At 54.9% G+C, this 19,344-nt stretch overlaps 2 protein-coding genes across 5 annotated transcripts in view; one reads left to right on the top strand and one right to left on the bottom strand.

The window, feature by feature from the left end:
• BRF1 (BRF1 general transcription factor IIIB subunit) overlaps positions 1–19,344 on the top strand; it is a 71,752-nt gene that overhangs the window by 30,988 nt on the left and 21,420 nt on the right. For 2 of the 3 annotated variants that reach the window (XM_044774425.2, XM_044774427.2), the window contains exons 4-5: positions 12,462–12,493; positions 15,370–15,442. In XM_044774425.2, coding sequence (XP_044630360.2) covers positions 12,462–12,493; positions 15,370–15,442 — 105 coding nt within the window. Of the gene's footprint in view, positions 1–12,410; positions 12,494–15,369; positions 15,443–19,344 lie in introns of all 3 variants that reach the window. The other variant, XM_044774428.2, reaches the window with a different exon arrangement.
• Positions 16,654–19,233, bottom strand: BTBD6 (BTB domain containing 6). 2 transcript variants are annotated; one of them, XM_014854411.3, is made up of 4 exons: positions 18,493–18,853; positions 18,277–18,367; positions 18,023–18,141; positions 16,654–17,844 (listed from the first exon to the last, which is right to left on the bottom strand). In XM_014854411.3, the coding sequence occupies exons 1-4, from the start codon at positions 18,849–18,851 to the stop codon at positions 16,812–16,814; spliced, it is 1,602 nt and encodes a 533-aa protein (XP_014709897.3). In that variant the 5' UTR covers positions 18,852–18,853; the 3' UTR covers positions 16,654–16,811. The 2 variants fall into 2 exon arrangements, with proteins under 2 accessions (XP_014709897.3, XP_070370572.1); XM_070514471.1 differs by lacking the exon at positions 18,277–18,367 and having other exon boundaries at positions 18,493–19,233.

The raw sequence follows: 19,344 nt of genomic DNA, 5'->3' as shown, positions 1-19,344 counted from the left end.
AGGAGCCACTGGGGCCGTCGGGGAGCAGGGCACAGGTGTGCAGACTGGCTCAGGAAATGTGGCTGGGGCAGCAGGGAGCGAGCTGCTTCTGCCCCCACTGGAGCCCCCTCACTCCCGGCAGGTCAGAGCAGATGCTTCTGTGGGGAGGAGTGGGGGGAACCTCGCCATGAGGGTGTCCACCAGCTGGCCAGGCCCGCTGACCAAGTGGAAAGAGCAGTGTGGTGCCCTGCACTCCCTGGGTGGATGGGAGAGTGGCATAGCCCCCGTGGACAAGTCAGAGGTACCCCTGGCCGACAGGCCCACTCCTCCCGTCTGTGAGAAAGGCACCCAGACGTCCACACACACACTTGTGCGTGACGTTTGTATTCAGAGCCGCACCTCCTCTTGCAGCCACACGTCCCCCGCCAATGGTTGGGGTAGCATAGTGGGCGTGTCCACACAGTGGGCTGTCACTCAGCGACAGAAAGGGACAGGGTCATGCGTGAGCCTCGGAAACATGACATTCAGTGAAGGAAGCCGGACACAGAAGGCCATGCGTTGTGTGATTCCTTTTATAGGAAATGCCCAGAACAGGCGAATCCCCTGAGACAAAGCACATCAGTGGTTCCCAGGGGTTGGGGGAGGTGATAGCTGAAGGGCTGGGGTTTGTTTCTGAGGTGATAAAAATGTTCTAAAATTAGATTGTGGTGATGGTTGCACCACTCTGTAAATAGACTAAGAGCCACTCAACTGCATACCTTGAGCAGGTGAATTTGTGGCCATAACTTTGACCTTGTAAAGCTTTTTTTTTTGGTGAGGAAAACTGACCCTGAGCTAACATCTGTGCTAGTCTTCCTTTATTTTCTGTGGCGTGCTGCCACAGCGTGGCATGATGAGTGATGCTAGGTCTGTGCCCGCGATCTGAACCTGCGAACCCCAGGCCACTGAACCAGAGTACTCAAAGTTAACCACTATGCCACAGGGCCGGCCCCTTGTAAAGCTATTAAAGACGAGACAGCAGGGGTGTGGGGAGGCTAGCGCTTGGCCCCTCAGCCTGTGGGGTCCCCTCAGCAGTCTCGCCCCGGGCAGGCCTCAGGATGGCCGCTTTTGGGGAGGAGGGTTGGGGGGTACAGCTGTGACACGGTCCTTTCTGTCCTCTTCTGGTTGCTGGCACCACCATCCCTCCCTCACCCAGACAGAGTCGCCAGACTCATCATGGACACGCCTGGGCTCTCACCACTCCTCTCTCATTCCTGCCCCTCCGCCCTCCCTGCGCCCCTGGCTTGGCTCTGCAGTCCCTGTCCTGGCACCGCCTGCCTTCTACATGAACCCCAAGCCCCTGGAGCACACGCAAAGGCCCCGCTCTCTTCTCCTGACCCGGACTGCCCGCAGTGCCCCCAGCGTCTCTCCCGCCCCCAGGTGTGCCAGGCCTTGCACTCTCACAGAGGTGTCTGGCACATGTGGGGGCAGGCTTGGAAGAGAGTTGCTCTGCAGACCTTCTGTTCCTGGGCCAGGGTGGGCAGCATTGACAGGCAGGTGCACGGGCCAGCGTGTTTCCTGCAGAGCTGTGTCCAGGTTTGTTGGTGCAGTCGTGAAAGACAGCAGTGGGAGGTGTTTTTGCCCACAGCTGGTTTTAAGTCTTTGATGTTTACTGGGCTTTAGCCGAGCTGCCAGCCGGCCTGTATGTGAGCAAGTGAATCGAAGCCAGGAAGCTGCTGTCACCTGTGACCTGTCACCCCTGTGGGAGCCCTGGGCAGGAGCGCAGGGCCACACAGAGCACTCCCACGCCGACTGGCTGCGTCTTGCCCTCCGCTACCTTCAGACCCTCATCCTCTCCCCGGCTTCCGACTGTGCCTTCTCACCCCGGGGGCTTGCTAACAGCAGGTTCTGGTTCACAGGGCTGGGGTAGGCTTCCAGAGTCTGAGCTTCTGCCCCTCCAGCCACCCCTCCAGAATGTCCCTCTCTTCAGGCTCAGCCGAGAACCTTGTTTCTCACCTACTCAAAGAACAGCGCAGTTGGGGACCCTCCTTCCTCCTGCCACCGGGCTTCCCAGGTCACCTTTACCTGCTTTCTTCTGTTCCCCTCTGCTCGCCTCCCCAAGGACAACCAAGGAGTTAAAAATGTTTTTAAATAGACTTTATTTTTTAGAGTAGTTTTAGGTTCACAGCAAAATTGAGAGGAAGGTGCAGCGATTTCCCATATGCCACCTGCCCTGGGACACAGCCCGTGTCGACATCTCCCACCAGAGCGGGGTATTGTTACAACTGGAGAACCTCTGTTGGCACGTTGTCATCGCCCAGAGCCTGTGATTTATCTTGGGGTTCACTCTTGGAGTTGTACATTCTTTGGGTTTGGCACATGTGTAATGATGTGTGTCCATCGTCATGGTGTCACACAGAGAGCATGGGGTTGAGAGAGAAGGCCTCAGGATGGCTGGTTAGCATCTGTCAGAGGTGCCCAGCATCACCGGGCAGAAGGAAGTTGCAGTTTCAGACCCACGCCAGTCTGAGTGGAGAGGGCTGCCTGCAGCCGCTGTTGGAGCCTGGGCCCCTGGAGCTCTGGAACTGCTGCCTGCTGGGGTCCCATGGTGCTGGGCGTGTGCACACCCAGGGGTCCAGCAGTCCTGCTCTGCTCGGCCGCTGCATCCAGCCGTCAGCACCGTGAGCAAGGTGGGTGTCTGTGCGGGAGGAGCCTCCCCTCCTGGCTGCCTTCCATCTCTGGGGGGCGTCGTTTGATGAGCTGAGTTCTTAATTTTAATGAAGTCCAATTTGTCTCTTCTCCTTTATGGTTAATGCTTTTGCACCCCGTTGAAGAAATCCTTCTCTGCCCTAAGTTGTGGAAATACTCTCCCTCCTAGAAGCTTTTGGTTTGACCCTTCCCACTGGAGTTTAGGGTTTTGGAGGAGTTGGTTTGTGTGTCTGTTGTGAGGAAAGGGCCAGGGTTTGCTTCTTCCCGCTGGGTGTTCTGGTGACCAGGTGCCATCTGTCGAAGACCTTCCCTCTCAGTGCACAGTTCTGGCGCCGCGGTTGCCAACCCAGTACCTGTGGGTCTGTTGCTGGTGTCTCTGACCCCTTCTCTTGCTCTGCTTGCCTGTCCTTGTGCCGAGACCAGACTGCAGTCATGCCTCGGTCTGCGCACGAGGTTGGTTCCAGGACTCCCTACCTCACCCCTCCGGATGCCCAAATCCTGGGATGCTCAAGGCCCTTATATAAAATGGCATGGTATTTGTGTACAATCTACGCACATCCTCCCGTGTACTTTAAACCATCTCTAGACTACTTATAATACCTAATCCAGTGTAAGTGCCGTGTAAATAGCGGTCTACTGTATTGTCTAGGGAATAATGACAAGAAAAGTCTGTACATGTTCAGTACAGACACAGCCATTACAGGCCTTTCCATCCGTGGCTAGTTGAATCCAAGGATGTAGAACTGTGGATATGGAGGACTGACTGTATTTGAAAAACAATGGCTTATAATATGTCTTGAGATCTGTAGCATGAGACCCACGAGACCTCGAACTCCATCCAGCTGTTCTGCCTCACTGATGTCTGGGCCATTCTTGGCCCTCTGTTTTTCTGTATAAATTTTTGAATCAGATTGTCCATTTCTGTAAAAATCTTTCTGTGATTTTGATTGAGGTTTATGGATCAATTTGGGGAAGTTGACATTCATTTTAACAATATTGTTGATGCAAATAATCTGTAACCAATTTATAAATCAAAATTGAGGTGAGTTTATTATGAGCCAGATCTGAGGACCAGATAGCCCGGGAGAGTCCTTTCACAAAGGAATGGAGCACTCCAAAGAAGTGGGGTGGACAGCGTGGTTATATGCCGTCAAAGAGCCTGCATCCCATGTGATTGGAATGTCCCTGTTACAACAGTCAGGAGATTGCCCCACTGGCACAGCGATTCACACAGCAGTTGAGGGACACAGCAGGTAGCAGGTCTGTGGTCTCCAGCTGGGTGGTCACAGGTGGGCGCAGCAGTCAGTCCCTAGCCCGGGGAGAGAGGCTCATCCTTAAGGAAATGCCCGTGTGGGAGAAATTACTTCTTTCTTAAAGGGCATCATTCTTGTTTTGGGGACGTACTAAATGCTTAAAGCAGACATACAGTCGTGCTCCACGGCCACGTCAGCCCCTTTTGGAAAAACAAGGTCGGGCCAAATTGGTTTTACACCAAATGGCTTCCTCGTATGCTCTAGCATGTCCTGTTGCCTGCCATTAGTTTCTCAATATTGAATCTTCCAGTCACTCAATGTCCCTGAGTTCTTTGGGTGGTCTTTACTTTTCCTCAGGGATGTTTCCTTACCTTTGACAAGGAGGTCTTACTCGTCCTGTCTTAGATTTGTTCCTGAGGATTTGTTTTGTCGCTAATGTGTAGAACTACAATTGAGTTTTGCATGCTGATGTTATATCCAATAATACAAAATTCAGTTCTTAAGCTCACTTCTTGAACTTTGGATTCTCTTGTTCTGTTTTTAACGCATATAGTTGTGTCTGCTGCCAGTTTTAGTTCTTCCGTCTGATCCGTCCCCCTGCCATCTGTCTTTGGCCTGTGGCGGCCCACGTGGTGGTGACAGTGGTGAGGGTGGTGTCTTGGCTCCTTCGTGGGCCCTGGAGGGTGGTTTTCGACCCGTCGCCTTAGATGTCTGCTGTAGGTTTTTGTCGATGCCCTTTGTCAGGGTGAGGGTGGGTCCTTTTTCTCAGCTGCCACGAGCTTCTATCGGGAAGGACAGTGCATCTTCCGTGTGTGTTGGTGTGGTCATCACGTGGGTTTCCACGTGTGTACTGAGGTGAATCACACTGGCTGCTTTTTAAAGGTTGACCCAACCTTGCTCACTCGGACTTGGTCATGGCACGTCACCCTTTTTAGATATTGCTGGCTTTTCTTTGATAATATTTGTGTAGGGGTTGTGTGGTTGGTCTGTGTTTTTCTTCTTGTAATGTCTTTGTCAAGTCAGTGTGTCATGGTCACACTCGCCTCCCGACTGCTGGGGGAGTGTCCCCTCATGCTCCGTGTCTGGGCAGTCTGGGGTGATCAGGACCGTTTCTTCTTTAAGTGTTTGGGGAAAATCGCCATGAAGCCATCTGGGCCTTTAGCTGTCTTTGTGGAAAGGTCGTAATTAGGGATTCAACTTCTCTAACAGACGTAGAACTATCCAGACTTTCTGCTTCTTGTTCCAGTTTTCGTAAGTTGTATTTTGCAAGGCTTTCATTCAGATCATTTCAAACACCCAATGTATTGGTGTAAAGCTACTCTTAACATTCCCTATTATCCTTTTAATGTCCATAACAATTGTTGCGAAGTCCCCTCTTTCGTGTTATGTTGGTAATTTTGCCTTTTTGTTTCTTTGGTCAGTTTGGCAGGGGGGTTACCAGTTTTGTTAGTGGTTTCTTCTTGATGACAGCTTTATCGAGATGTAGTTCACATACCATACAATTCACCCATTAAAAGGTGCAGTTCAGTGGTTTTAGTTATAGTCACGAGATCGTGCAGCCATCACCACAGGCAGTGCCTGGACATTTCCATCACCTCGAAGGGAAGCCCGCCCGCCCCTCATGCCCGTCTCTCAGGCCACCAGCTCTGAACTCGGTGGGCTGCCTTCTGTCTTTGCCTGTTCTGATGTTTCGCGTAAACGGGTTCGTCAGTGAGGCCCTGGTACGTCCAGGTCTAACCTTTGAGGCCCTCTTAATCTTAGGTTCTCTTCATCTTAGGTTCTTGCACCTGATGACACGCAGGAAGCCAAACACTGAGGCATCGGTGCGTGGAGATGGAGAAAGATGTGTGTAAATTGGCCAGAATGTGTAGGCAGGAGCCTGGGTTCGCTCACGTCCACCTCCCCAAGAACAGGAAGCGGGGGGTTTATGGGACTGAGGGGCTCGGCAGGAGGAGCTTCGGGGAAACAAGGGGTCAGTCCTGACGGGCCCCTGGGCAGTGACTTCTGGGTTTCAAGGCTGCTGAGCCCCGGCTGTGGATCTGGTGATCACAGCCTCCCTGCAGGCATTCTCTTCCTTCTGCTGAACAAGCTCACAGCCCTGAGAGCCGAGCACCCTCAAGTGAGACAGGAAAACAGCAAATTGGTGGAGCATCTGTGGTACCTCAGGGATGGGCTTCCGCCCAGCCACCTGTTTTCTGGAGCAGCAGCGCCGTTTCCCGTCGAGCTTCCAGTCTCTCCCGTCCTCGCCAGCGCTCTGTCAGGCTTCTTAAAGACCAGACTTTGCTTTGTTGCTTGTCTCTATTGTACATTGATTCTGTGTTTCATCACTTTCTTTCTGTTATTTCTTTCCTTCTATTTTCTTTGGGTTTATTTTACTGTTTTTCCAGCTTCTTGAGACAGATGCTTAGGTTCTTGATTTTAGTCTTTCTGGTTTTCCTCATATAAGCATTTGAGACTCTCACTTTCTCTCTGGGCGTGTTTTAGTTACATCACACAGTTTGATGTGTCATATTTTTATTATTCAGTTCAGAATATTTTCTAATTTCCATGATTGTTTCTTCTGTTGGTGCAAATAATCCATAATCAATCTATAGATCAAAATTGGGGTGAGTGTATAATGAGTCAGGTTTGAGGACTAGCCTGGGGCCTTCCTTCCCCAAGGCAGGAAGGGCACCAAAGAAGTGGGGTGTCCAGAGTGGTTCTATACTGTCAAAGAGCATACATCACATATGACAGGAGTCTCTTTTACTTCCGTCTCAAGGTGCTTAACTGGCACAGCAGGTCAGTGGTGGGCAGGTCAGTGGTCACAAGGTGAGCACAGCAGGTCAGTAATTAATCCTTAGTTTCCAGGAGGAGATGCTTATCCTTCTGGAATAAACATCTTTCCCCCCATACTGGGGGGGACATTACATCCCTGTCTTTAAGGGCATCACTCTTGTCTTTGGGACATAGTAAATGTTTACAGCAGATGTACAATGCATGCTCCACAGGCCACATCAGGCCCTTTTGGAAAAACAAGGGCAAGCTGAATTAATTTTAAACCGAATGGCTGCCTCGTATACTCCAGTATATATTAGTGCTTTTCATTTGTTTATCACTTCTAAGATCCCTGAGTCATTTACAATGTATTGCTTATTTTGACAACAGTTGGGGTTTCCGGTTATCTTGTGTTACCAGCCTCTGGTGTAATTCCTCTGTACTTGGGGACATTCGCTAGGTTGTTTCCAGTGCGTGGGGATCAGATTTCCAGCCCAGCAGAGGGCCTGTTTGGTAACTGCCACGTGCAGCTGTTGGGTGGATCGTTCTCTAAATGGCACTTGGGTCAGGTTGGTTCTTCGTGTCAGATCACCCTTTGCTGGTTCTGAAGGAAGAGGGTGCAACCCCCCACTGCCCGTGTGTACGCGCCTGTTTGTCCTTCTGTCTGCTCGGTTTTCCATTCTATCCTGAAGCTGTGTTACTGGGAGGACACAGAGTCACGACTGGATGCCTTCCCAGTGGAAATGACTCTTTTACCATGATGAAATATGAACGCTTTTCCCTGAAATTCTGCGTTTAGTTTTAGTGTAACCCTGCCGCTTTCTTTTGCTCAGAGTTTATGTGGTATTTCTCCAGCTTTTAAAATTCAGTCCTCCGTGATATATTTAAGATGTGTTTCTTATAAGCAGCATATAATTGTGGGGTTTTTTGGTCTACTCTTAAAATCTTTTTTATTGGAGAATTTCGTCTGTTTACATTTAATGTACTTACTGATGTATTTGGGTTTAATTCTAGCATCTTACTCTTTTTCTACTTGTTCGTTTCTTCTTTGTTCTCTCCACCCCTGCCCCCTTAGAGAAATCAGTGTTGTGTTTGAACAAACCCCATCGAGCTTTTTGGTCCTACCTGTTCTTAGGATCTCTGTGGTGCTTACCAAAGGCCACCCTGTGTCCTGACTGGCCGGGTCCACCTTCAGCCAGCTCATAGACGTGTCCCAGGTTACCATTGTGCTGGAACTGGCAGCTTCACTCATGTGGACCCCATTTGACCCTTTCCATTCCTGTCTTTCTGTGCTTTTACCTGAGGTCATTCTTTCAGTATAATAAAAGTTTTTTTTAGTATGTCTCCTGGAAAAAAAATTCTCTCAGCTTTTGTTTATTTGAAAACATCTTTATTTTGTCTTCATTGTGAAAGATATTTTCGGGGTCTGAGGGCATCGTGGTGCTGAGGCTGCCCGAGCTTGGGGGTGAGTGACCCTCTCCAGGTTGTACCCAAGCTCCATCAGAGTGTGGCCTAATTCTGCCCTCTGCCAGGCCTGCTGCATCTCAGGTAGCTGGGGAGGGTGGAGGGCTCAAGCCCATGAGGCCACCTCTCTTTTACACCTTCAAATGTTGTATCGAATTGTGTACTTTTTGCAGGAGTTGTGCTGTGCAGGGGCCTCAGGGCAAGTGCTCTTAGAGCTTCTGCCACAAGTGCTCAGTGTGTACAGGGAGCAGGCCCAGTGCGTGAGAGAGCGGGCCCAGCGCGTGAGGGAGCAGAGACTTCCCCTTGGCCAGCAGGAGTGCTGTAGGCAGGGGCGGAGTTGTCCCTGGCAGGGTGTGGCTGTCAGCTCCTGCTCTAAACAGAGCTGTGGGCGGGGCCCGTAACTGCCAAATCGCACTCGGGAAAGATTGGTCAGAGCGGGAGGGACCTGCAGAAGGAGGGTGTGGCATTGGCCAATGGATGGGCGCTGGGCTGGTGGTCCCTCTCAAAGCTCGAGGTTTTGCTCCCAGGTGCTGACGGCGCTGTTGTCCGGGAACTCACCCTCTCTCATCCCACTGGGACCTGGGAGTGGTGGAACTGGTTCACATCGTGGGTGCCCCACTGGTCCCACTGTTCATTCTTCTGCTCCAAGTGGCTTACATGCACACGCATGACCTTTCAGACTCTCTTTTGGATTGGACGTGCAAGAGCAGTTTCTCTATGTGGGCACCCTGAAGAAACATTTATGTGTGAGGCCATGCAGAGAAACTTCATGTTCTTTTTTGACCTTTAGTTCTGCCTTATTTAAATCTCTGTAAACTTCTCCATTTACCGAGAAGGAGCCACACTTGAAATCAGGTCCAGTCTGTGATTGCTCTCCCAGAAGCAACATGGTGATGGTGCAGGTGGCCTCGGTCCCTGCCCCACTCTAGCATGGTGGAGTGGACCCCTGAAACCACCTGCACCCTTTCTCAGAACCTGTTGAAGGTCTGTGGGTGCCCTCATGCTTTACTTTGTTTGGACTCTCAAGAATGTCTAGAATCTTCTGAAGGTGTTTTATCTGTCACTGGCCTTTGTGTTTATGCATCTCTTCTAGGACCAGCCCTCAGAGTCGGTGTTCAGTGAGCAGAAGTGCCACCTATGAGAATGTGGCAGGGACCGGGAGGGGGGCAGAGAGTCCCCAGGCCATCGTAGCAGGCATGCTCATGCCCAAGCACCGTGTTCAGTACTCCCAGGGCCTCAGACAGGCCTCATCCCCGCTAACTTAACTTTTACATCATCCCGGCAGTTTCAGCGGGCTGGTATCCCTGGGCCAAGAAGGTTGGGAGAGGCTGTTTAGCAAAAGAGAAAGGCTACTGGGAAGGAGACAGGCCCACTGGCCGTGCTGGACAGAAGACTTTTTGAAGCCACCAGAAGATCCCCAAATTCCCATTAATTAGGGGACCCCCCATGGGCCAGGCCCCAGGGGCCTTGACAGGCTCTGGCCCAGGATGGGGCAGAAGGGGAGTGTGGACGCCCTGTTGAGGGAGGCAAGTAATTCAGATTGTCGGGGCTCGGAGGGGGAGCTTGAGTTGTCTAGACCCCCTGTGGAATGCTTCCTAGCAGAGCCAGTGAACATCGGAGCAGGGGCCCTGCCATCGTCATCGCAAGGAGAGCAATCATTTTAACTTAGTTAAAAGTTGAATTCCAATCTCCTTTTTAAAATATACACGCTTTCCCCATCATTGTGCTATGAAAAACCTCAGACACCTGGCAAAGTTGACAGAAGCTGCAGGCCCACACCGCCTGGAGTTTGCGTCCACACCTGGCGGGCCCTCTTTCCGCCCTCTTCTCACCGCTCCCCACCATCCCTCTCTCAGCCAGGTGCTTTTTGGGCACATTTCAAAGTAAGTTGCTGACATCTGCCCACTCCCCACGAGCCCTTCAGGGTCGGATCATTAACTGAGTAGATTTCAGTATTTATTTATGGTTCTTTTCTCCTTTTGAGGTAAAATTGGCATAGGATGGAATGCACAAGTCTTCCTCATACCATTCAGTGAGTTCTGACAGATGTGTGCGTCTGTGCAGCCAGGTGTCCCATGAGGGTACAGAGCAACACCATCATTGCAGCAGCTTCCCCGTGCCCCTTGTGGTCAGGGCACCCACTGTTCTGATGATGCCCGTGGATTAGTTTTGCTTGTTCTGGACCATCCCAGAGGGAAGCATGTGGTGCATGCTCTTTCCTGATGGCATGCTTTCGCAATCCAGCCATGTGGTGTGTGTGAGGAGGGCTCCGTTGTGGGAACCTGTGAGCAGTCATGCTGGCGAGTAAATGCTCAGAGTGGGAAAGCTGGTCAGAGGGCAGGTGCATGTTTGTTTTTACAAGAAATGTGCAGTGTCTTCCCAGCATGTCTGTCCCGTGTGCGCCTGCCAGCAGAGGGTGTGAGCCGGGCCCATCCACGTCCTTGCCCACATTCGGTGCTGTTGGGGGTGTCACTTTAGTTCACGTTTCTGTGACAGCTGACAAGGGCAGGTCTTATTTCATGTGCTTATGGCTCTTTGCTTCTCATCATGAAGCATCTGTTCAAAACTTTTGCCCATTTTTTTGGCCTTTATTATTATTATTTTAAAAATAGATTTGATTTTTTCGAGCAGTTTTCAGCTTACAGGAAAATTGTGCAGAGTTCCATGTGCTCCTCCTCTCCCCAAAGAGTCCCTGTTAACACCTGGTGTTAGTGTGCTGTCTGTTACTGTTGAAGGACCAGCATTGATATGTTATTATTAACTGAAGTCCACAGTTGACATGAGGGCTGACTCTTGGTGGTGTACGTTCCCTGGGTGTGACAAATAGACAAGGCCCCGTGTCCACTGTGTGGTTTTGCACACAGTATTTCCACTGCCCTGAAAGTGCCCTGTGCTCCGCCTGTCCCCCACCCCCCCGTCCCTGGCACCCATGGGTCCTTCCATCTCCATGGCTAGGCCTTTGCCAGAGCATCATCCTGCTGGAATCACACAGGGCGGAGCCTTCTGGTTTCCTTTTTTCTGTTGTCTGTCTTTGTTTTGTTTTTTTTTGAGGAAGATTAGCCCTGAGTTAACTACTGCCAATCCTCCTCTTTTTGGTGAGGAAGACTGGCCCTGAGCTAACATCCGTGCCCATCTTCGTCTACTTTATATGTGGGACGCCTACTACAGCATGGCTTTGCCTAGTGGTGCCATGTCCACACCCAGGATCCAAGCCGGTGAACCCTGGGCTGCCGAGAAGTGGAACGTGCGCTCTTAACCACTGTGCCACCGGGCCAGCCCCATGTTGTCTTTCTGATGTTGTGGTTTCCACTCCTTTATGCGCGTGGCCTTCCTTTCATTTCCCCTGACTTGGCTTTCTTTTCTTCCTGGTTCTTTTCACTGGCTTGTTGGCTGGCTCTGAGTGTGCTCTGTTGTCCCGTGGCTGCGCTCGCCTGACATGCGTGCCCTCTGAGACTGGGAGACAGGGTGCCTCTTATTCAGGGGCCTTTGACACCGGTTCAGACACCCGCCACCTCACGTGACACTGCTTGTGTGAGGCTGTGGCATCAGGGACTTCCTGTCTCCTTGAAGTGTTGGGTCCAGCATTTCCCTTGGGACACCTGGTCGGGCTCTAATTCAGCCCAGGGGATTTCTTTCTTACTTCTCACAGCCACAGCAGACCCATGAATGACATGAATTTTCACTTCATTTGACAAGTCTGCTTAGCGCTTGTGTTTTGTATTTTTGTGTATGTGTCCAGCTGAATTTGAATCACTTAGGACATATTCTGGTTACTGTTTAGTCATCTGCTGAGAGCGAGGACAGGTCCCATGCCAGAGTCCCCACAGCTGTCCCCTTGAGCACCAGCTCTGTGGCGGTGCCTGCTGGCCACCAAGGGTAGCCTAGTGTCTGTGCGTCTGTCCCCCAGGACCACGAGTCCTGAGGAGAGGACACTGCCCTGCAGGCGCTCAGTGGATGCTCCCAGAGTGGAGTGAGTGTTGTCGTGCACTTTGCACTTCCGGGCTGTGCCACGGGCAGACGACCCTTCAGTGCAGTGGACACCTGATGGGGCAGGGCCCGCGTGGGGTGCGGGAGCTGCTCTGTGCAGGCAGCGTGCACTCTGAGGACCGTGTGGAAGGTCCCGGGCCCCGCTCTGCTCCCCTGTCCTGGTCGTGGTTCACAGGGGGCTCCCGGGAGGTCTGCTCAGCCCTGATGCTGCCGCCTCACTGTTCTGTCATGACCGGATGCCGGGCTTAGATTCACAACAAGGTCCTGTTGCTGGTTTGTCAGGTGGCTGGAGCCGCTGGGCCTGGTGCAGATGCTCCTTGACTCCTCTTGCAGACATGCTCCTCGACCTCAGCGACCTGCTCCAGGTAGACCCATTTCCTTTCTGAGTCCCTCCCCAGGGCGGGCTGGGGCTGGGGCATGTGCCACACACCTCGCTGCTTGTGCTCCTGCCCCGGGTGGGAGGGTCCACCGGCTAAGGACACACAAGAGCATGGTCTCTGTTTTAAAACTGGCAAACTGAGCTGGTGGGGATGCAGTGGAAACAGTGGGGTCACAGTGTTGTCTTGGGGCCAGGCAGCGCCAGCCTCAGAACCAGTGGAGGGAGCCAGGTGAACTTTGTTCGAGGCAAAGGAGAGTCTTTAAAAGACCAAAAAAAAAAAGACTCACATGCATACATTTTAAACAATATGAAAACTTGTATTTACAGTCTATTTAGAGAAACTTGCTTTCTGGGTACCAGGAAAGTGTTTTTCTGCTGCATCTCTTGTTTCCAGATGGCTGAATGTAATGGAAAGACCCAATAAGAGGGACCCCTGTGTGAATGGGACAGCACAGGGTGTGGGCAGCACCAGGGTTGGGCCAGTGAGGTTCTGCCTGTGTTCCCGGTGACAGTGCTGCGGCAGGCCTGGCCCCACCCTGGGTTGGGGCCCAAAGTGATCACTCCACTGAGGACTCAGAAAGAGGAAGAATGTCATTAAAAAGCGGTATGACTACAGTGTGAGGACTTATGCAGAATTCACACAAATTCCAGCCCTATGAGGAAAGCTTTGTCCAGGTCCAAGTGCCCCACAGGGGGTCCAGCGAGCCGGGGTGCCACACTGTCCCTGGTGCTGGGGCTTCAGTGCCCCCTGGTGCTGACCGGCAGGTAGACTTTTACCTAAATCAGATGCTGCCTATACTTTTGTCCTCCCAGCTGTCTTTATAAATGGCCTCTCTCAGAAGTCCTGCTGAAATTGTCTGTGGTCAAGCTAAAAATAATCCATTGGAATTGTGAAAATGCAGTTCAGGGCAAGGCTGCATGGCCTTGTTTCCCTCCTGGTGACTTCCCAGGAAGGCGAGGAGTGAGGCCCGTGCAGGGCGGCCCCTCCAGAAGTGCTGGGGCACCGCTTGGAAGGGAGACGGAGGGGTTCTCAAGGGTTTTCACTGGACACCTTTGGAAATGGGAAACCAGTCAGGGTACAGACGGAAGAGGGCGACTGGAGTGGATGTCCCTGCTCCCCTGGGCTGAACCAGGGCCCAGGGAAAAGTCACTGTGCTGACCAACGAAACCCTGTACGTTCACGCTGGACCTACACAGACAATTTGGTTTGACCTTTTAATGCCGCAGGTGGAGGGCTGTGCCTTGGGCCCCCTGGGCTGGGTGTGAGGTGGCCTGTAGCTGGGAAGTGGGCAAGGCTGGCCATCACCCCTGCTTGGCCTCACATGCTGCCCCGCCTGGAGGAGCCCATGGCAGGTGCCTTCCCCCCGAGTGGTCTCCCCAGGCTGGGCCAGGCGGGGTGTTCCCAGGCCAGATGTTGTGCACTTGTCCTTGCATGTGGAGCGTGCTGTGTTGGGTGAGGGCCTCACCCAGGGAGCTCGCACTGCCGACGGCTAACTGCTTAGAGGAAACAAGTGAAAGACTTAAAATTGGAAGAGACTACCCAGGTTTTGGGTCTCATTTCGTTTTTATTCATACACACACCAGGGTTAAGCTTCTCCCCGGTGTTGAGCTCACAGTGAATGTGGAGCCGTGCGGGGCCCTGGCACCCCCTGCGCCCTGAGGGTCCTGGCAGGAGGCCCCTTTTGTCCCTCTTATGGTGCAGCTGACATAGAGGTGCTCACTTGCTTGGGGGCACAGCTCCCCACAGGCCATCTCCGTCCAGGAGAGGAGTAGGGGGGCTGGCTGGCCACACCCAGCCACGGCCAGCCGCCTTCACGGAGACTGACCCTCGAACTAAGTGTCAGTGTCACGATTTCTAATAAATACTAATGAACGTTAGTATCTCTGGAATCCAATGTGTGCATTTTGTATGCACAGCCTTTTTAGAATTTGTCTTTGCATTTGAAGTCCATTCAGAGGGCCCTTTTATTTGCGTGTCCTCTGCGGGACATGGTTAGGTGGTGGGGGGGGGAAGGGGCAGCTCCTTGGGCGGCCGTCAGTTCATCTACCCTGGTCTGAACAGAGGCATGAAGTCAGGGGGTCAATATGCTGGAGCCTGGTAGGAACCCAGCAGAGGGCTGGGGGGCTCTTAGGAAGACGCATGCGTGCACACACACGCATGCACACTTTGGTGGGCAGGCCAAGGGCAGAATGCCTGTCAGAAGGCAAGCTCCATGAGCCTCCCAGCCCCACATCGGAGCTTCTCCTGGAGCCTTCAGGGGTGTCTCAGAAGGAATTAGGGAATAACTGGCCCATCAGGTGGAGGGCGCCCACTGCCGTCTGGATGTGGAGGCTCAGCTCCTGCTGGGCAGGCCCCACAGGTACCCTCCATTTCCTGCTGTGAGGGGGACTTGCTTTGCACCATTCTTTAGCACCCTGGTCCCGACGGTAGCAGGCACCCACGTGTGCTGTCTGCAAGCCCAGTGATGGATGCATCACACGCCAAGGTCGTGATTTTTCCTTGGCATCTTTTCTGGTGGCCTCTGGGGCACTGGGCCAAGGGGTCATTGTCTAGGGAGCCACAGGCCAGGCTTGACCAGGTGAGGGAGCTCCAGGGCAGGTGAGGACAGGTGTGCCTGCTCTGCACATCCAAGCTTCCTGGCCCGGGCTGCTCTGTGGCCAGCAGGGCGAAGAGGTCGGGCCGAGGTGTGACCTGGAGGCCTAGTGGAGGACGCCTGGGCTCATGGGTGCATTGGGTTCCCCGCAGTGCTGCAGGGGGCTCTGACATCGGATTCTTGAATGATGGAATGTGCATTTTAAGAAAAACAAGCAAATGTTTCCTAAATACAAATTCCATTCTCAGTTGTGATTTCTTCACGACAGGTGAACGTTTATGTGTTGGGGAAGACGTTCCTTCTCTTGGCGAGAGAGCTCTGCATCAACGCGCCAGCCATAGGTATGCCTGGGGCAGCTGCTCGGAGTGGGAGGGGGTCACATGCAAGAGCAAGGACTCCGCAAGGTAAGACGCGTCTCCCGAGGAGCTGCCAGGAGCCCAGCAGCATGGGGGTCATATCTGGTTTAAAACCAGGAGGCCTGTGGTCGGTCCCCGGCAGGTGTGGATGAGGTGTAGATGGAGGGAAAGGGGGTGCTGCTGCGTGTGGGGGCCATCTGTCCACCTCTTGAGGAGCACACCTGGCGCCAGGTGCCTCGGGGAAGGCAGGGCCTCCGCACAGACTAGGGTGCTCTCCTGGCTTCGGTCGGCCTTTATCAGAGCTTTCCCAAGAGGCCCGTTCCAACTGGCTGTTCAGAGGGGCTGCCCCCTACTTTGCCCACCTGTGTCTAGAAGTGTATTTCCTCATATGAAGGAGGTAGCATGAGGGGCCAAGGAGGTTGGGCTGGGCGTGCAGTCCTGAATCACCCAGAGGATAGTCTCTTGGGGCTGGGCCAGCAGGGTGCTGCAGGGTGGCCTGGGCCCTGGGTCCAGCAGAGTGCACCCCACACCCCACCCCCTCGAGTTGGAGTCCTCCAGTAGGGCTTTGAGCAGTTAGCGATGCTTTAGGAGGTACAAATACAACCGGACACCTGGCCTGTTCCAGTGTTGTAGCCGCAAACCCTGAAGGTGAGTACGCCCCAACGGTAGAAGCCTGGCCTGCTGGCAGAGGGCAGGCTTGGAGACAGATGGGCCTCCCTGGGACAGTTTGCTTTAACCACTTAGCATTGTTAGCACTGTGGGCCTTCTGTGATGGCAGGGAGGAATATGAGAAATCAACACCCCAGTTTGAGACTTCTCTTAGTCATTTATCTACATGTCACTCCCATTTTATTAAAACTTTATTATGAAAATCCACTTAAGAAGATGAACTGTTTTAGGGGACTTTTCCCCACTTTTGGATAGGAAGGGCAAGTCTTAAGTGAAGCTTAGAACCACTTAGAATCTAAGAAGGTGGGAGGGACAGCAAAGCCTGCAAGGCAGGCAGTGTGGGTGCCACTGGGAGGGGATCCAGGGCCGCCTGGTGCCTCCCAAATTTGCCCTCCACCTGAGACGTGCACCCCAAATACAGGAGATGCCCATGAGGCCCAGCAGCCAAGATTCAGAACCCGACGCTCTGGCTGTGTAGGAAAGAGTCTGTTTCACAGCTTGGCGCTACACCACTGCATACAAAAAGATACAAAGTAATGGAAGCCTTTAATAATGGCGAGAGCCTTAAGGCAGTCAGCTGCAGAATAAAGGGGTAGCAGAGCGACTAGCACTCCTGGCTGCAGAGAACGGCCCGCGGCACAGCCCTCCCGTGCCTCACAGCACGTGCCTGCCACCCCATGGCGGCTCAGGCGTAGAAGATGAGCTCTGGGATCTGCCCACCCTGCACCCCAGTCCCGTTGGTGCTGTCCGAGGAGCACTGGAACTGGAAGGTCACCTTCCCACACTGCACTTCCGTCATGCCCTCTTGCCCAAAGTAGCTGAGTTCGCTGCCGTCCAGGACGGCGCTGGCTGTGTAGAAGGTGTCCTGCTCGACCTGCACAGGGTGTTCAAACCAGACTGAGAAGGTGTTGCTGGACCCGTCCGAGACAAACTTGGTCAGGTTCTGAGCCAGGACCACCCCCAGCCGCTTGAGTTCAATCTTCACGCTGTACTCGGCTTTCCCAGAGCTGGATCCGTACAGGCCCAGCCCTGCGATGAACACCCTTCTGTCCACGGCAAACTGGATGCTGTCACAGCGCCCACGGTAGCGCCACTGGTTGCTGCGGTAGGCGGAGGACTGGAAGCGGTGGCACCTCTGTGGGGCGAGGCCCTTCCTCTTGGTCAGGGGGAAGTCGAGGAGGGGCTTGTTGGCTGCCGTGTACCACAAGAAGATGTTGTGGGTCTCCTCCAGCGTCAGGATGTCCGACTGGGCAGCGCCGTTGGCAAACTCCTCCAGGGTCATAGTGGGAATTCGGACCAGATAGAGGGCTGGCCCCAAAACGTGCCGCTTGTTGCGTGGGGTGACTGGCAGGCCCTGCCTCTTGCACTCTGCCTCGGCCCAGTTCAGCACAGCCTCAAAAACCACCGCCTCCTTGGTGTTGAGGGCCTCCCGGGTCACGATGATTTCCAGTGTCTGCCAGTCAATTTCACAGAAGCCCTCGGACCTCAGGGCCATCTCAGCCTGCGCATCAATGACCTCCCAGCAGCGCTGGGTCAGCTCAGGCTCTTCAAACAGCCGGCTCTGGGACAGCAGGACACAGGCATTTTTGGCTTCTAGACTCGTCTCCAGAAAGTTGACACATGCTTTTGCTAACGCTGGGACAATGTACTTTTTGGCAGCGTAAAGAGTGGCCAGCACAGTGTCGGCTTCTAGGTCGATCTCGTCACTGTACATGTACCTAGACAGGGCAGGGACCACATCACAGGCTGCATGGGGCATACTGGGCACCCAGGGCCTGGGAGACAACCTCATCATCAGTTCTTGTGGACTTCCCCTCCAAAGCTGTGGAATGCTGGCTGGAGGCAACCAGGAGCAAGGACCCACCCCATCGTTGCACGCTATCACAGCAGACTTACTTTAACAAGATCAGAAAAGCTGCAGGCTCCACGTCGGGGATGTGGATTTCTGACTTGACTTCTGCCAGGTCCCCATAAAACATGGCATAGAAGACAGAGCTACCCACGGCCAAGACATACTGTGGATGAGAGAGCGCTGCCCTGAGCCCCTGGTCCTCCCTGCCCCAGCGGCTGCCACACCCGGGGAGAGCACCGTACATACTCAGAAGGTGGCTGGTCCCTTCGGGAGCTCAAAGGGCCTAGCCTCTACCAACCTTGTGAGCAGGCACCCTCTGGGCCGCGCCCGGGGGCCCCACAATGAAGTGGACGTCGGCCATGAGCTCGTTGTTGAACATCAGCGCGTTCCTGCAAAGGGCAGAGGCACACGGCTCGGGCCGCGGGGCGCGGGGGCGGAGGGCGCAAGGGCTGGAGCCAAGGCCGAGCAGGGGTGGGGGTGCGGGCGTGGGGCGCGGGGCCGAGGCCGGGCTCACCTCTCGCGCAGTGTCGGGTGGAAGGACTGCCAGTTGGGGCTCTCCAAGTTGTTGTTGTCCGGCGCGGGCGGCGCGGGCGCGGGCGGCGGCGGGGCGGGCGGCGGGGCGCTGGGCGGGCCCTTCCTGCCCGCGGCGGCGGCGTTGCTGTTGGCGATGTCCGTGGCGGTGGCGGCCGCGGCGCCGGCGGGCGGGTACAGCTCCGCGGCCATCTTCGCGGGCAGGGCGGCCTCGGCGCGCCGGGGCGTTGCGCCGTGCGCCCTCGCGCTGCGCCGGGGCCTCGGGGGCGGCTCTGCGAGCACGAGGAGCGCGGTCAGGCACTGCGCCACCCGGCCGTGCAGGCAGGCCAGGGGCAGCAGCATGGGGCCGCGGCGGCCGGCCTGCCCTGCTCGCTCGGGCCGACCCGCTCGCCCGCCCGCCCGCCGGCGCCGAGCCCGCAGCCCGGCCGCAGGGGGCGCCGTCCGCCCGTCCCGCCGCGTCACGGCGCGCCCAGGCCCCGCCCCCGCGCCGGCCCCGCCCCGCCCCGCGCGGGTGACGTGCGCGCCCCCGGCCCCGGCCCCGCCTCGCGCGCAGCAAGTGCGTGCCCGCGGCCCGGCCCCGCCCCGCTCGAGCGCCGCGGCCGCCGGCGGGCCTGGGCGCTGCCTCGCGCGGGACGGGGCGCTCGGAGGAACGGGCTGCGGGAGGGCCAGTCGGGCGGCCGCTGCTGCGCGAGCGTCGCGCAGAACCCCGACGTGGGGCTGCCATCCGCAGAGCCTTCTCTGCCTGGCTTCCCGCGCGGTGTCCCCGGCGGCGGGCGAGGGGTCCGCGGGGCCGAGATGCTCCGGGCCGGAGGGCTCGGCGGCCGCCCGACCCCGA

The sequence above is a fragment of the Equus asinus genome, chromosome 7, assembly GCF_041296235.1.
Source record: "Equus asinus isolate D_3611 breed Donkey chromosome 7, EquAss-T2T_v2, whole genome shotgun sequence".
Taxonomy (NCBI): domain Eukaryota; kingdom Metazoa; phylum Chordata; class Mammalia; order Perissodactyla; family Equidae; genus Equus; species Equus asinus.
This window is presented reverse-complemented; position numbering and strand designations above follow the sequence as displayed.